At 37.4% G+C, this 17832-nt stretch overlaps 1 protein-coding gene across 2 annotated transcripts; it reads right to left on the reverse strand.

The window, feature by feature from the left end:
- Window positions 1-3778: 3778 nt before the first annotated feature.
- LOC149004530 (putative anion transporter 6) lies at window positions 3779-13875 on the reverse strand. Of its 2 annotated transcripts, none has more exons than XM_089168396.1 (3): window positions 13650-13875; window positions 13238-13541; window positions 3779-8353 (listed from the first exon to the last, which is right to left on the reverse strand). In XM_089168396.1, the coding sequence occupies exon 3, from the start codon at window positions 8240-8242 to the stop codon at window positions 6932-6934; it is 1311 nt and encodes a 436-aa protein (XP_089024522.1). In that variant the 5' UTR covers window positions 8243-8353; window positions 13238-13541; window positions 13650-13875; the 3' UTR covers window positions 3779-6931. The 2 variants fall into 2 exon arrangements, with proteins under 2 accessions (XP_089024522.1, XP_089024523.1); XM_089168397.1 differs by having other exon boundaries at window positions 3779-8415.
- Between the last annotated feature and the right edge of the window lie 3957 nt (window positions 13876-17832).

The following is a 17832-nucleotide window of genomic DNA, read 5'->3' on the forward strand; positions in this document are numbered from 1 at the left end:
GGATTCTTGCCTTCCAATTAGTTCTGTTTGAGGCCACGCTTGACACAAGGCCTAAGCCATGCATATCCTTTCTCACCACTTCTCTTAAGGTTATCTTAGGTCTACCCCTAGCTCTTCTAGTCCCTTCAATCTGGATTATATCACTTCTCCGTACAGGGGCATTTATAAGTCTCCATTGAATGTGACCTTGCCACCTCAAACGACTTTCTTGAAGCTTATCACTTATGGAAGCAACTCCCAAACCAATTCTAATATGATCATTCATTATCTTATCCTTCCTAGTTTTGCCACTCATCCATCTTAGCATCCTCATTTCTGCTACAACGGTCTAATAAAATTTTCCTTTAAGCTTTAATGGAATACGCCAATCACAAAAGACCCCAGACACACCTCTCCACTTCACTCACCCTATTTTAATTCTTTGGAAAACATCATCTTCTATATCATCTATTTTATTTATGAATGAACCTAGGTTACCTAAAACAATCACTTTTAGGAATCTCCTTATCGTCAAGTATCACCACCTCATCGTCTGCATGATCATGACTAAAGTTACAAACTAGAATAATTTGTCTTCGTACTTAGTTTTAAAGCCTCTTGATTCCAAAGAAGAACAGAAAAAACCATGAAATAAAACAAGTTTTGTAACAATCTCAGACTGAAAACCTGGATGAGATTGCAAAGCAAACTTAAAAACAACAAAAATTGATGAAAACCCAGATACGAAGAAACAAATAAACCAAAACTGAGCCCAAAAAGAAAATAATAGCTCTAGGAAAGTATTACCAATTCCTCCCCAAGTTCTTCTATAAGGATTCCCACTCACCAACAGAAAATTGAAAATTACATGAGGCTACTCAATGGAGATAATGCCATCACACCAAAAGACAAGGAGACAGATACAAGGTCAATCTCCAGCTAATATAATGGCTCCCCCAACCCTCAGGTTATTTTATATATATATATTAACTAGTATTTATCTACCTGAGGATAGGAAGCTACCTGGTTCGCACCAAACTAGTGGGCCCAACAAGAGAATGGAGGAGGACAATTAATGAAGATATGCACCATGCAGAGAATGTCCCTACCTTATGGGTAGAGATTAGGCATACCTTCACAAGAACCTCAAGGCTTATTACAAGAGCAATTCAACACTCAACACAAGGAAGTCTTTCTATAGCTGATTATATGCACAAATTTGATGCTCTAGCTTCTCATACTATTGTTAGGAAAAATAAGGCTTTGAGTCTTGATATTCACCCCAAAAAATAAATAATTAATCCCCAAAAAAAAAAGTTTCAAGTCTTAGCTTGATTACTATTGCAGCTTGAGATAGAATACTACCACCATCCTTCAGTGATTAACACCCGTGACATAGAGTTTTAATGAGAAGGCCCTAGGAGCAAAGAATCTTTTGTCTTAAATTGGGCTAGAATTAGGTTATTCTTTTTAACCCAAAAAAAGAAGGTTATTTTTGGGAAATTCAAAACTTTAAGAAAGGACCAAATCTAGGGTTTGAGAGATTTGACATGGGTGATAAGGCTGCATAATGCAATATTTTTATTTCTTCATTTGCAGTATCTTATGCTGAATTTTGAATTCAATTATACTTTGAAAGTTTATATTTTGATTTAGGAAGCATTACCAGTGCTTGGAGAAAAATCCGCAACTTTTGGTAGTTTTGATTTATTTGCTTATTTTCTACGTAACTTCTTCCCCAGGGCTCCGATTTAAGTGATCTAAGTTTATATGGAAAGCCAAGAATGCAATCTACAATTTTATCTCTTTGAGAACCTCCTAAAATCAGAGCGCAAGGTGGTCAAATAATTGATTGACAAAACATAATCTGTGCTACCATGTAGAAGAGCAATTTTTGGAAGGTGCCATATATTTTCGAGTACTAGAAGGAAATAAGAGTCATTTGTTGACTCATCTCCATATAATTTCGAGAGTTTTTGGTAGAAAAATTTATCGCGTAGACACCTCCACTTTTTCCCGTTGATGGGGATGTGACACCAATCCACTTGTTTGCATTAATTCGTAGGAAGATGTCATTAGTACTATTTTTAGGTATCTTCGAGAATTTCTGGAGAAAAATTTATCAGAGATCAACCTCCACTTGTTCCTTACCGAGGAGGAAGATGAAACCAAACCTGAATGAAACACAAGAAAATGTCATCAAAAACTTTTTGTGTTTCTTCTTCAGAGTTTTTGGAAGAAAACTTCTATCATATGAGGCTACACTTGTTCTTTTCCCGTTTGCGGGGATTTTGAAACCAATCTCTGCATGCATTAATTAGTACAGTAATGTCATTATTATTATTTTGTGGTATTGATTATGTTATTCTGAATTAAATGATTTTGATTTGTGTATGTTTCAATTAGTTTAGGCCTAATAAATCATTCATATATAAATCTATCACCAGAGTTAAGACTTCAATCCATAAATTTTGTTGCTCTTGATTCGCATGTGGAAATTAGTGGTTGTTGATCACTAAGGACAACACAACTTAAGTCAAACATACTGATTGAAGTCTTAATTCTGGCAATAGACTTATATATGAATGATTTAGCAAGCCTAAACTAATTCAAACATACACAAATCAAAATCATTTAATTCGAAATTACATAATCAATTTCACTAAATAGTAATAAACTAATAATAACATTAATGTACTAATTAATGCATACACAAGATTGGTTTCAACGTCCCCTCAAATGAGAAAAGAACAAGCCTAGCCTTGCATTATAGAAGAGCACGTGTAGACAAAAAAGGAGCAGGTTTTTGGTGAATTTTCTTGTGTGCCTTCTATGTTCTCTTCCTCCTCTTTTATAGCCTGATGTTAATCACTCAATTTCTAGAAATTAATATCCTAAAAATATCTAAGAATCTTCCTAAATAAGAAACAAGTGGAGGTGCATCATCTGATTATTTTTCTACCAAAGATACTTGAAATTGTATGGAGATGTGTCAGCAGATTATTCTTCTTTCCTTCCAATACTCGAAAATATATGGCAACTTCCAAAAATTAAACTTCTACATGGTAGCACAGATCATGTCTATTCAATCAATTATTTGACCATCTTGCGCTCTGTTTCTAGGAGATTTTGAAAGAGATAAAATTATAGATAGCATTCTTAACTTTCCAAATCAACTTAGATCACCTAAATCGGAGCTCTGAGGGGGAAGTTACGCGGAAAATAAGCAGGCAGATCAAAACTTGCAAAAGTTGTGGATTTAGCTACCAATTTGCTCCAAGCACCTCTAATTACTTTTTGAATTAATATATAATCTTTTTAAGTATAATTGGATGCAAAAAATCACCATAAGATACTGCAAATTAATAAATAAAAATATTGTATTATGTACCTTATCAAATGGGTGAATTGATCACCAGGTGAATGGTGCAGAGGATATGGTCTACAGGGGATGACGATTTGATTGCTGGATTTCACTGCACAGAATCTTCTTGGAAAATGATAGACCCCTAATTACCAGGGTGTACAAACAAAAGAACAAGAAGACACACACAGCAGCACTACCTACAGCTGCTGCAGGGGATCCAAATGATGAGGGGACAGATGGCAGCTTCCAAGTGGACAGCAACCACTAACCTGCTGAAATTCAGAGGAGCAGAAAGAATGTCCAGGTGGCAAAGGAGTTGGCCGTGTGCGGTTGGTTTTCGCGAGTTTGTTAGAGGGGATGTTTATAGAGGAAGCGAGGGGGAGAGAGAAAGGGAAGAAATAAGAGAAGATACAAGCAAGAGCTTGGGGAGAGGGAAACCTCTGGGGAAGATTAGCTAGACTATGGCTGTTCTAGTTCATCCGAGTTATCTTTAATTTTATTTCATAGTTTCAACTATTTTCAGTAGTATAACTTGTCTATTTTCATTAGCTGTATCCATTCGAGAATGCTTTAATGAATTCGACTACTATCTGAAGATCATTCTACTGAAGTTGTGTGTTGAGTTCATACCTACTGGTAACAAATTAATGGAGAATTATTGAGGTCTTATCAGAAAATAACTTGCTTAACGGTTATTCTATAAGTTTAGGAAAGAGGAATTGAAATTTGCAAATTGCAAGTTTAAATCATTGTAGTTGCAGTCCTTTAATGGCAGCTGCTTTAGTTGAGCAGTAACTTGAACGAAATCTTGTTGGAGAATACCTATTTTCAAGCTAGTTGAAGAGGAAACTTGATTAGAACCTCCCTGGATACTTACCTGCAAGAAGTTGATTGATCCAACCAATGCCAAAAGCAGCCTAGACTAAAAAATATAATAGAACACAATCTTGTGTTCGAAGTAACTGCTATAAACATAAAGTCACCAAGTAAGCTAAAAATAATATTCCTATATAAAGGAAGTTGTGAGTAGCAAAACACACTAAAAAACTTTATTAACTTCAATCAGAGAAAAGTAGATTTCAAGCCAGAAGTGGAGGTCAAGTCGCAGAGATAACAGGAAATGGAAATGGAAGAAATACCTTAAGACAGTAGAGAATTTCAACAACAAATCCATGAGCGGCGATGTACCACTTGCAAGATTTGAGAAGTGCCCAGCAGAAGGAGCCACAAGCAGGCTTTTGAGAAAAAGAGAATTTGAGAACATAATGTTTAGGTTCGAGAATGAGAAAAAGGAGAAACAATAGGGTTTTCATAAAAAGAATGTATATTTACTATTACACACTCAATTTGCACAAAATGAATAGAATGAGTTGTTTTACCCAAAATCTATAAGAGACAAAAAGTCTATTATGGATTTTGGGTTTTTTTATTTTTTCTTTCTTTCTATTCTTTTAAACAAAAATAGGATTCAAAATGGATACCAAACACATCAAAAAATTAAAAAAGTGTCAGAATTTGAGAATGAGAATTGATACCAAAAAGTCCCTTAAATAAACAAATAATTGATTCATCATAACAGCCTAAACAAATTCATGTGGACTGTATCAGATATGAATAAAGATTAATGGAACCCTTTTCCACAGGGACAAAATCCCGAAACTTTCATTGGTTGTCAGGTGCTAGACTATTAGGTTAACCATCATGACAGTGATGCACATAATCTCATAGCACTAATAGATAAAAGGGAAGAAGGACAGTCAATAAGTATTTGACAAGAGAATAGGTTACCTACCTGTTAGCTAGAGATTGGCTGCCATTCTATGGATTGTCTTGGACAAATATCTTCTAAATAGATTGATGCTGGCCATTTGATGCACTTAAAGGCAACCAACAAGCACCTTTAGTCATGCATCGAGATCTGAGGCATCATCACAGATTAATCACAGGCCAACTTTATTGACATTTATCAAATCAAATCAAATTTTCACAGATGTCAATCAAATCTCTATTTTAACAGGCATTCCCAACAAAAGAAAAAGAAAAATCTTATTAATTCTAGTATGTTGACAATGGAATCAACTTGCGCTGATGAAAATTACTACTTGAACAGCATGCATGATGCAGTCATTCAACCAGCGATATGATTCTGCTTTTGCCTTCTTATTTCTCATCTCTGCTTAAATTTTGCACATTTGGCATTGGATGTCTTGTGGATGGAAGTTACTACTTGCACCACATGGGTGATGCAGGCATTCAACCAGCTATATAACTCCATGTACGCTTTATCATGTCTCATCATGTCATGCAGATCAAAAAGATGAACTACCACTAGTGAAGTGCTTGCCTTAAAGATAGAAGGGAAACAATTCGGCTCAGATGCTGATACAATGCTTGATAAAAAGTACTGGAATTGGTGACAGATAAGTTCAGAGGGAAGGAAAAGAATCAAAAAATGCAGAACTTTGGAGGAAAACAGACAATCAAGGAGCCAACCACCTTACCAACAAAAGAAACTAATTCAATCCATTCAATTGAGTCATGGCTGCTCCTAACCCGCCCAAACTCTTGAATAATAAATGGAAGATAAACTCCCTCCATGTGCAGACTATGCCTGGGTGTTCCTGAAAAGGCCAAAACTGAAAACTAAATCCAAATCAGATCTGGAATTTGTTTAATTTTTTCCCCAGCCTATACAAGTAGTATCTAATAACTAAATTAAAGGAAACAGTGCTTCTAAACTATCCCTATAGCCTGAACTCTGAGCTTGGCCAGATAAATTGCATCTGAACATTGGTGACAACGTAGTTGGTCGACAAGACCTGAATGACTAAACATGGTCCTGCACTATCATGACCGTTAAACGACTGAATATTTATGAGTTCTGGCCTTCTGGGCTCTTGGGAGTTGTAGCAAAATAACTTTTGAGAAAATATTTTTACAACACCAGTAGGTACCCTCACTCACACAGGCAGCAACTGTCTTTTAACAGAAATGCAGCAAACACACTGCTATGCTGATGGAGGACCCACAATATCATGGACCTGGCATTTCATTAGGTCAATTCATCCCTTTTTTTGGGTCGTCCCAACCAATGCTGTATGACTTTTTATTGTCCCTGAACAAGCAATTAACATGCACCTAGGTCCCTTCTCATCAATTAGACAAAGATGATGTAAATCAAAATTACTCCTCTTCTACTTCTTCCCTATATTTTTCTTCAGGTTCAAATGTTCAATTCAATAAAATAAAAAAAACTGACACTTCTCTTCAATTGAATAAAACATTAATACACTTCCAACTCATTGATCAAGCAATCAGATTAGGCATCAGAACACTGGTGGAATGACCTCTGAGATTTTCAAATAATTCATGAAACAGTAAAAAGTAATTAACTATACCAAGAATGCAAAATTTTATATCTTAACTTTCCACTTCACAACCTTTTGTGGCTTTTAACTTTGAGGACAATGTACAAAACGAACATCTTAGGCAATGGAGGATTTGATCCAGAAGAAGACAAAAAACTTCCTTACCCATTCTCAGGTCACCAGACTACTAAATTCAATAACTATAGCGTTAATACTCTCAATCAAATATCTTCTCCCCAGTTGCAAATAGTAAAAAAATAATCGAACTAAAAATGCAAAGATATCCTGGCATGAAGAATACTGATCTCCAGCTTTCTGGACTTGAAAGATCCAAATGTGCCGCTTTAGCAGCTTCAAGAAGCCGACCTGTTAGACCAACCCCAATAACGCCTGCTAAGGTCCCAGCAGTATTAGAGATTCCCATAACAATTCCTGCATACTTAGGAGCAACATCCATGTGATTCACAGCAAATCCAGCTCTACCCAGGGCAAGGAACCCAAGAGTTACTGAAGAACAAAAGACAGCCCCACCAGAAGTTCTGAACAATGGAAGTGCCATCAATGCAAAAGAGGCTACCAAGAACCCAATAGTATTCAAAATCTTACGGGTTCTGGTCACAGACAAAATCTTCTTGGTGATCAAGTGGTCTGCAACCACCCCACCAATATTGGAGAATATGAACATGTTGAGATAAGGAAGCATTTTAGAAGAACCCATATCCTGAAGACTAAGCTGAAGACCTTGCTGAAAGTATGTGGGAAGCCAGCTCATCAACACATATAAGGCATAATGGAAAGTGAAGTTATTAACCACAATCGCCCAGACTGGCAAACTAAGGATTATTCGTTTCCATGGGATTTTAGCAGTTTCCACTTTCATTTTCTGCAAATCCACTTTAGTTGGTAGTAAAGACTCCCCATACCCAGCAGGTGTCATCTTTGGGTAGTTGGAGCGAGAAGGTTCACTTCCATATTTCAACCATAGTATGGACCACATGGCACCTAAAGCAGCCTCAGCTGAAAAAACAGATTGAGGACCCCTGAATTTCACCAGGCTGGGCAGTAAAAGCATGCCAGCTGCTGCACCAAGATACATTCCAGAAGTAGTCAGAGAAACTGATCGTGACCGTTCATGAGGTGGGACCCACTGACCAAGTATAGTGTGAATGGATGGGAATATGAAACCTTGTGCAACTCCAACAAGCAAGCGGGCCATCACCAAGGTCTTCACTCTGTTCGGATCCAGGGATACCAAGGCACAAGTTACAGACCACAAAACAAATGAGAGAAGGAGAACACGCCTTCCCCCAATCCTCTGGGCTGCCCATCCTCCAGGCACCTGTGAACAAGCATAACCATAGTAGAATGTGGAAAGTATGATGCCTTTACTTGACTGGTTCACCCCAGCAGCATCAGCAGCTGCTGTGTAAGCAATTGAGAAGCCCACACGTTCTACATAGCAAACAAATGTGCAAATGAAGGTTAAAATAACAATTATATATCGCTTTGGAAATCCCAGCCTTGCCATACTGTAGTAGAAGTTTCCCACACAAAGAACCAAATAGAGGTTCTTTAGTTTCTCTGATTCACTTCATTCTACACTCTCTACACCACTGTCTCCCAACGAATTACAAAGGAACTGCAGACCAACAAAAAATAGCACTTCAAATCTCTAAAAATTCACAAAACAATTAGTGACACCTGAAAAGAGCAGGGGAAGAAAACATCAGGGAGAAAAAGCCAACAATTCAAAATATTGCAGATTTGATTTAGTCTGAAATGACATCAATAATAAGTTTATAGCCATAGTTCATAAACTCATTTTGTTTCTGTGTTTTGGTCGGACAGTGATGAGAGAAATATTGGAATTTTGCTGAAACAGTGTATTTCTCTCCATGAGTTTCACTTGGTGGTTTCTGCCCTTGGGGGGGGGGGGGATATGGCTTAAAAATCTAAAATGTGCAAAAATACCAAAACAGAATGACTGAAGTTTCGATCAAAACACTGGCAATCATGTTCCCTATAGGATTCTGTTTTTGTGATTTTTGAAACTACTGAAAAACTGAGATTCCACCAAAACTTTTTGAAGATTGAAGATGTATACTGCCTATGTACTCAATAACTGGGTGAAAAAAAAAAGCCTGATACAAGTGACATGTGTTGAGTAAAACCAATTCAGCAGACCATGCTGTTGACATGTGGCACACATATGAAGGGCATGAGATCCACCACTGATTCATATCAAGAAGTATTTTAAAATTGAAAACTGGCCAATCAAACGACAGTAAAGATTCATCAATGCTGTCATCTTAGATAATCATAAAAAGCTAGGCAAAGTTCCAACAAATGGGGTTAGATACATACAGGTGTCTGGTTAGTCCAGACTCATCACCAAGGTGGGCTTCTTGGGTCAGGAATAAGTCTGGGTTCAGTCATCTCCATGTTGGGCCTTTGATCCCATGGGTTTTCAAGGGCATAAGTCACTTCTATGGACCTAAATTACAGTTAACAAGGTCGCACACGGGATAAGTTGGTCTGTTTCTTTAGTTGGTTTATTTGCAGTTGCTCCAGGGAGTTCAACTGGACCAATTCTATGTTGTTCAACTTACTTAAGTTGCAAGTAACTATCACTCGTCAGTAATCGTCTAGTGCAGCTGGATTAGGACTCTTTTGAACCATATTGCAGTTTCTTAGTTTAGATTCCCTAATAGGTTAAAAATTGAGCTAGGCCTTCTTTTTAGTATAGGAATCTAGTTTTGAGTTTTTTTCTCTCTCTTTTATTATTTTATTTTTTTCCTATTCTCTTCTATTGAAGATTTGTCTTCCATTTTTATCAAAGCAAGTGGGTTTGGTGATTGATCCAAGCAACACCCTGAGGTGCGAAGCTTAGGTGGATCCTTTGAAGGAATCTGTGCTTGATCCAACTGATATCTTGCAGTGGAAAGCCCAAGTGGTTCTTTGAAGCTTCCTTCAGTGTTCTTTATGCAAGTTCTTTTTCAACTTAATTATTATTATTATTTTATTTTTTTTGAGTTTTTTTACTTTCCACCCACTTAAGTTGGGCAGAAACTCCTGATTGCCCACTTTTCACAAATCCTAAAATTACTCATTACCAACAGTTAGTTTTCAATCATTGTTCTGTTAAGTTTGAATCTGAAATGACGGTTTTGCCCTTCTCTGTAAAATGACTTTAATGCCCCTGGCCCTTCACTCGGTAAAATGGTTGAAAACCGACTGTGGGTAATGGGTAATTTTAGGATTTGTGAAAAGTGGGCAATCAGTAATTTTTCCCACTTAAGTGGGCAGTCAGGAGTTTCATCCCAACTTAAATGGGTGCCAAGTAAAGAACTCTTTCTTTTTTCTCTTAATCTCCATTCAAGCAAAAGCTGCCTTCTATGATTTCTTCAACAACAATGGGTTCTATTCACTCCTAACCCCATTCATTCTTCTTCTAGTCCTCTAAACCACCGAAACATGGCAATCCTCCATCTTCGGACTTAAAAAAGGAAAGGGGGGGAAAATTATGTCTAGCCTTTTTTTTTTTTTTTTTTGGTAACATAGGCACTTTTGTCTAGCCAATATTAAATGTGCATCTAAACAAGTACAGAGAAATTTATATTTACAAGTATGATAACTACCTGAAGAAATGTTCCAAGACTTCATCATGTTAAGCTTAGTCATCAAAAACATGGTAGGAGAATCTCAAGATCTCACCAAGATTTGACGACATCTCTCTCTCTCTCTCTTTCCATTTAGCAAGACAAGACAATGTGCTTAGCACATAAAGTCTCAACTCTCAAGTTGTAACTTTATGATTAGATTATCATTTGAACTTTGTAATTTGAACTATGAAAATGTGTATTGTTTGTTTGAATTTTTTTTATCTTTGAGCATTAATATACAAGTATATGATGTGTACAATAGGCCATAACACTTATAGATTGTTTGCCTACAAGACAAAAATGAGTGGGAGAACTTGCCATGGAATATCATAAAGCCTGATTGTTGGGTTACCTGGGATTGAAAACTACCCGACAACCTAAACATTCAAAAATAGAACTATCGCCTAAGGTGGCATACCAATTTTCCAACCCCATTCTTCGTCAAAGTCCCACAATTTTCGGTAGGATTTTGTGGAAAGGAGAGGGGAATGAATGAACTCGTATTTTACTTGGCATAGGACCCACATCTTCAACTTTTCCATAAAATCCTTCCCTTACCCTTTCTACTCCCCAAGTGGACTACCGATGGGTCCTGACATTTTATCTTTCCCACCTCTTTCATAGCCATTAGTAGAACTCATATTTACACATTTTCTTCATAAATTGTAGGTGACCAATATGTTCAGATTGGCGGAATAGGCTGGACAACATGTTTTAACCTAAACGACCCTTAAGACTCATCAAGTTAGGGAAAAAATTCCAGCAGCCCAGCGAGATCTCACTGAGATTTCTAGACAACTCTCTCTTTTGAGTTGGCGAGAAGAGCCAACCTGATCGAAAAATCCAGGCAACTAATGTACTACTACATCCCAAGATCAAACCCAGTTTGCTTAAAATACTGTAAAATATAAATCTAGATGTCCCATTACACTTTATCACCTTAGCCTGTCAAATTTTAATTTCGTTTTTCAGGGCGAATAAATAATTCATTACCAAAACCTAAAAAAGAGTGAACTTGGGGGGGGGGGGGGGATACATAGAGAAAAAAGACAGCGGAGGGGGAATGCATACCAAAGGACAAGCCTTAGGAAGGATCAGCAAATCAGAAAGGAGAGACAAGTAATCCCCAAGTAACAACGATATTTCTGTTCCTTGGGGAGTACACAATAGATCTAAGGGTAACAAACTAATCTTGGAGCTATCATAAAAAGACCTATGGCTTTCCAAATCATGTCAAGAGAGTGGAAGTCTATCTTTTGAGATTCTGCTCCATCAAATGTGAAAGATAACAGCCCAAACACCACCTTACCAACTCCATCATAAACAGAACGACCAAAGAACAACATATCCATCCAAAGCCACTCCATAGAGATAGGTAAAGGCCTCTTGCTATTAGGACAAAAGGAGGGTTAAGCTTTTTTCCAAATAGAGAATGAAAAAGAGCAAAGATGAAAAGGCAGTCAACGTCCTCAATTCCCTTCCAAGAAAGATTAGGAGGGGAGAAATAGAACTGGTGATGAAGGAGGGACCCCTAAGGAAAGATTGGTTGAAGACTTTCCAATTTATGAAGCTACGGCAGGATATCTAGTATTTAACCCACAAGGTTGGGTCACGGGACTGAGAGGCAACAATCCAAGTGGATCTGGAGATAAAAATGGCCATTAGGGGGAGCCAGAGGATTTTGTCAGATGAGAAGCCTTTTTCTTTTCTGTTTTTTTCTTCTTTTTCCCCTTTTTTTGGGGTGAGGGGGGGGGGGGGGTTGAGAAACCTAGAGCATGGTGAGACTAGGGAGAGGGACCAATACCCTAATTGAGGAAACCAGGGCAGATTTAGGAATGCTTGAGTAAACCGAGCAGGCACCTACTAAAGATTACAGAACCCTAAAGGCCTAATAGTGATCAAGCCAGCGGAAGTTTGCAGTCCCATCAGTAACCTTGGTGATGGTGGCTGGAAAGGCCAAAGGTTGAAGGAGGAGAATTTTGTGCCAGACTGAAGGAGAGTAAGCAAGATGGCAGACAATCTAAATTGGATCCTTTCTGAGAACGCAGGAGAAAACCCATTTACCCTGATTGAATCATGCTTAAAGGAGATTCTCAATATCAGCTTGAGAATTCAGAGATGTTGACATTACATATCCCCCGGAGACGGGTGAGACCGAGACCACCCTCACATTTAGGAAGGCAGATGGAAGCCAGATTATAGTGTGGAGAAAGTTGGAGCATTCTTTTCATTTCCGGAGGAAAGAACAAAAAGAAAAAAGCTTTGTATCACTTTGATGTGATTAAGAAGCCCAAATAAACCCTACACCAGTAGGATCCAGGGAGATTGTTGAATTGACCGAATAAACTCCAACAGCACTTTTATATTCAGTAGTGATGAGCAATCGAAAAACTAAAGGTTTAAACATTAAAACAAATCATAAGCACATCTTTTATTGTTAATTCTCTCAATTTAAATACTCTTCTCAGCATTTTCCATATCCAAACCATCCCATTTTGGCGAATTTTAAAGGAACAATCATGTAAAGCCAACATGTAAAGTTCATTGTCATTGGTAATCAACCAACCCTACAAGAATCAGCAGCAAAAAAAACAAACACATAAGTACCATCACAAATCTATCCATCAGCATGTTATCATCATCAGAATCTAAAAATCAAAAAAGGGAAAGCGACCCGCAAAGAAACAACTGGAACTGGAGCAAAAACCAAATAAAAAAGAAAACATAAATCTTGGTTAATCTCCAAGGCCTGCAGAAAGTAACCACAAAAACAACATCACAAATTCAAAACCTGTAAAAAATGCGGATAATAAATGGAAGGCAACGCTAACAATTGGCATCAGAAATGGAAATAAACTGACCTGAAGAGCAATGCAGGCCATTAAACCAAAACCGATCTCCATCCGAACAAGAACCTTCGGGAAAAGAAATGCCTTCAGACCAGCACACGATGTAATGAGTTACAACCCACTTCAGTTACTGGATCAATCGATTTGGAAGGTAAAGCGATCTTATTACGCGGCGAATTAAACACTCTTCTCCATTGCAGATTACAGATTACAGTTCTGAAGAAAATATTGCGGAAATCTCGAAATCTCAGGTTGAAGTAGTAGTAGTTGAAGAAGCTTGCTATAACCATATCCGATTCAGTCTCTTTTCGCATTGCTGTAATCCCGGAAATTTATTAGTCATTACGATTGTGACACTTTGGTCATTTAATATGTGAAAGTCAATATTAAATCCTGGATTAAGAAATCACTTTATATATCTTACCATTGGCGACTACTGATTCCGAATTTCATTTTGCATTCTCCTTTCTTATCTTCTTGAATCCTCTCTATTGATTCTCACTGATCTCCACCATCACTCAATTTTCATAGCTCAAGCAGAAAGAGAGTGTGTGACGGTGGAAGGAAGGTTCCCGCAGCGTGATTACCTGCCGTGAGAAGACAGGAGATAACGTAAGAAAAGTGATCGGAGACACTAACGTGATCTCAGATTGGGGCTACCCAAAAAAAAAATCTGGGATTTAATATTGATCGTCGAATATTAAATGATCAAGTGTTACAATCATGGTGGTTAATTGCAGAGAATTACATAAATCTAAAAATTCAGTTGAATTTACGAAATTGTCCACCGGATTTTTTGTATTCACAGAACTAACTAAATTCAGAATTTTCTTTACGACGAACAAGCCAAATTCACATTCGATATTACCAAATTAACTAAATAAGGATTCTATCTACACCTTAGAATTGCATCAGTGCTGCCGCAGCACCGTGTAGCTTCTGGTCCAGATTGAAGTTTATAGTCGAGACAAAATCTCAACCTCTCGATTTGCCTCATTTTCTTAAATAAATTTTTTTAGTAAAATTTCACTATGAAACGAGTGGTCAAGATTTTTTCTGGACCACAAGTTTCAATCTTGATCGTTGGTTGCTCTTACGCAGCATCCAAAAAACATCACCAATTCACCCACTTATTTATTTGATTGACATTTTTACCCACCCTTCATTTTTCACTTAATTGCCCAGGCACTCGGATGCAACACCAGCACTATTTTTTTTTGTTTTTGTGGTAAAGCTCTTCAGGCTCAAATCCAACGCCGGATTGCAAGAACAAAGGTCATCCAGCAGAAACGCCAATGCCATGTAAGTACTTGTGAACAAGGTTTAAAGTATCGGTATCGAGTATCATATCGGTAACGTGATTTTAAGAGACGTATCGTCCTGTATCGGGTATTGTATCGCTCTAACTAATGTATTTTAGAGTAATTCAATGGAGAGACGTATCGAGATGTATCGTATCGGATGGGTCAAATATGGATATGTATCGGCTAGTATCGTATGGTATCGTGGGATACTTTAAACCTTGCTTGTGAAGCCACTCTTTCACTCTCCTTCTTTCTTTTTTTTAATATATTTTTTTTATTTACCCCAACACCCGCAAGTGTTTGATTTTATTTCCCCAAAAAAGAATCATCAAACAGAAAAAATGGTTTAGAACGAAAACTACGAACCACATGAATGAAAGTAATAAAGGATCGAACACAAATCAAGTGTTAAAAGAAAGGAAAGCATGGCTTCATCATACATAACGTCACTCAACACTCTAAACTCCTGCTTCAAGACACTATTGTGTTGCAATGGGGACGGGGTAGCCCCGACTTCCATAGGTTCTTGGTTCGACCCGTTTCGTGCTAGCGCGCGTAGGCTTTCCCCTTACTAATAAATGGTGCCTGAGCGCGATGCGTTAAAGCCATTGCACGTTAGTGCATCCGTTTTCTTTGCTGCATCATGAGTCTACAAGTCTTTCTCATTTCAATGCTCGCCTTTTGAATCTTCAATAAGGGCCTTTAATATTACAAGTGGGCACGAGTACTAAGAAGTCCAATAGGACTAAGGCCTCAATATTGAACCATTGGGTAGAGAACGACTCTAGCCAAATCAAGGAAATGTACCAGATAAATAACACCTAGCATGTCTTGGAGACTTCGTTGGTTTGATTGCCTCTCAAAAGAGACTACCACTATCATGCTAGAATCATAACTACATTTATGGATAATACTTTTACAGTTAATGGACTCTCCCAGAATGCCAACTATATTGTTAGATCACAATCAATCTGATGTCATATGTTAGAACATAAATTGGGCTGATAATAGATAAAAATGAAGCGAAATGATAACAAAATGTTCAATTCTCAGGGAGAGGTGAATTTTAATTTTTTGGGTTTTTAATTTTTATTGTTTTAATGTCAAACTCCATCCAGTTAAATGTATCATTACCATGTATACAAGGTTATAAAACCTATTAGGGATAATGGATGCACAACCACAAACAGAGAAAAACACAAGCAAAGTACACAAGGGGAATTTAACATGGTTTAGCAAAACCCTCCTACGTTCACCAGAGAGAAAAAGAGTTTCACTATTTCCAGGAACTCTCACACCACTCTCATACCCACAAAGTATTACCATTTGCTTCCGTGTCTACTAGGTTATCCCACAAAGACTATTTATAGAAAAACCTAAAACCCTAATCCCAATGTAAATACAAGTTTAACGTACAAAAAGTCAATATTTTGAAAAGTTCAATCTAGTTCAAAAAAAATTCTAGAATCAATATTTTATCTGAAATTTTACCAATAATCTAAATTGAGATCAGCTCTGACCGTTAGCAAATCCATTTTTTCACATGCCTTAGTCCAAAACCATAAACCCTTAAATATAAGAATCATCAAAAAGGTCAAATGACACAAGCTTTAGTCTTGGTAGTTGAAATCAAATCCTTTGAAAACTAGTGACTCTACAACATATATAAAGACCTTGTGTTGAGTTTGGATCCTTTACCATTATTTTAGAGGGTTACACTTTTCTCACATTTTTCAATTACAAATTTAGGAGAAAGCCTACCTCTCAACACAAAAATTAGATCAAAGATGAACTCCTTCATCAATATATTATACAGGTGTAACAGAATACAATCGTCTACCCTAATAGGTAGAGAATCCCAATTCATGCTTAAGGCACCTTTCCAAAATTGCATGCTTTTTTTTTAATCGAAGAAAGAGCAAATATATTACTGAATAAGCATCATACATAGGTCATCCGTTTGTTTGAAACTAAAACTACCTCTTCTGTTGGTAGAGGTGTTAGTACTAATAGCCTTACTTGCGAAATTGGTGAGAGAGTCGAGAGTGTTGGAGACTATAATTACAAAATGAGGCATTAACCAATGTAGACTTAATGTCTACCCAAATGGGGATTAAGCGAATAGGCCCAATGCCTCTTGGGTGGGGCATGGAAGATAAGAGCTGCCTCCACATCATTTACCCAAACTTCTTGGTTTCGGAATGTGTTTTGTTGGTGTACTCTATGCCATCCTTCATTGCCCTCATCAAAGCATCCAGTGTATTACTTCTTTCCAATGACCCTACCTTGGCATAGATAAGGTGGTCATGCTCCACAAGTCCCCACACTCTATCCTACTATATTTAGAGATTTGTCATATACCCCTGCACATAATAATATAAAAGAGTGAGTGCTTGATGTTAACAATGTATAATTAAGGTGGGTCATGTAGCATAGGGTTTGGATTTTTATCCATGAAAAGTGTTTTATTCACCTCCACGAGCCATTTGTTAATATTTGTTATTATTTTGTGGGGGTTGGGTTTATGTTTGCTCATAGTTACATTATTTTTTGTTGCCCATATAAAATAACTAGTCACAAAAGCGGAAAAGAACCACTGGATTTTTTGCTTGTCTAGCTGGAAATCATTGCACAGATGCAAGATGGAAACTTGGGCTAGGTGTTTCGTTTGCAATCCAAGAGGTCTTGCAGCCCAGATTCTCTTAGTTCATTAATAAGAGATGAAAACATGCTAGAGATTCTCTGTCTTATCTTCGCACAGTTCACAAAAATTGTTCATCTCCGTCCATTGAGATAATATAGATCTAATTGATAACCCTACATTCAATAGACGCCAAAAAAAGTATTTGAGTTAGGAGTCTAATGGTAACATCCAAAACATTTTCCACCATTGTATGAATTTATTGGGCATTGTAGAATATTTTTGTTTCATTAGTGCCTTGTCTGCCAATTTAGCAAAGAATTCACCATTGGTATAGATGCGTGATAGCTAGATATCATGAGAAAAATTGAGATTAAAGCGGGATATTGGGAAATGTGAAAGATTAAAGTTTGAGAGATATTCATTGTTCACTGAGATGTACTGTGACATTTGGGCAACAATGGTGTCATGTGACCAGATGTTAGACAGAGGGTACTTCTCACTTACATTCATGGTGTCAGGGAGCCAAGGACCGTATCGGAAGGATGTGTCAATGCCATTCCCTACTTGTTGGGAAATCATCTTCTTCAACTCCAGGATGATGCTACACAAGCTTTGCCAAGGCCAAGAGCCACTTTTGAGTTTGACCTTTAGATAGAACA

Source organism: Hakea prostrata, chromosome 9 (assembly GCF_041222555.1).
Source record: "Hakea prostrata isolate BN-2017 chromosome 9, UWA_Hpros_2, whole genome shotgun sequence".
NCBI lineage: Eukaryota > Viridiplantae > Streptophyta > Magnoliopsida > Proteales > Proteaceae > Hakea > Hakea prostrata.

What these genes read in the sequence shown, in the direction of transcription:
- LOC149004530 (XM_089168396.1), bottom strand. Translation starts at nt 8,242, where the DNA reads ATGGCAAGGCTGGGATTTCCAAAGCGATATATAATTGTTATTTTAACC.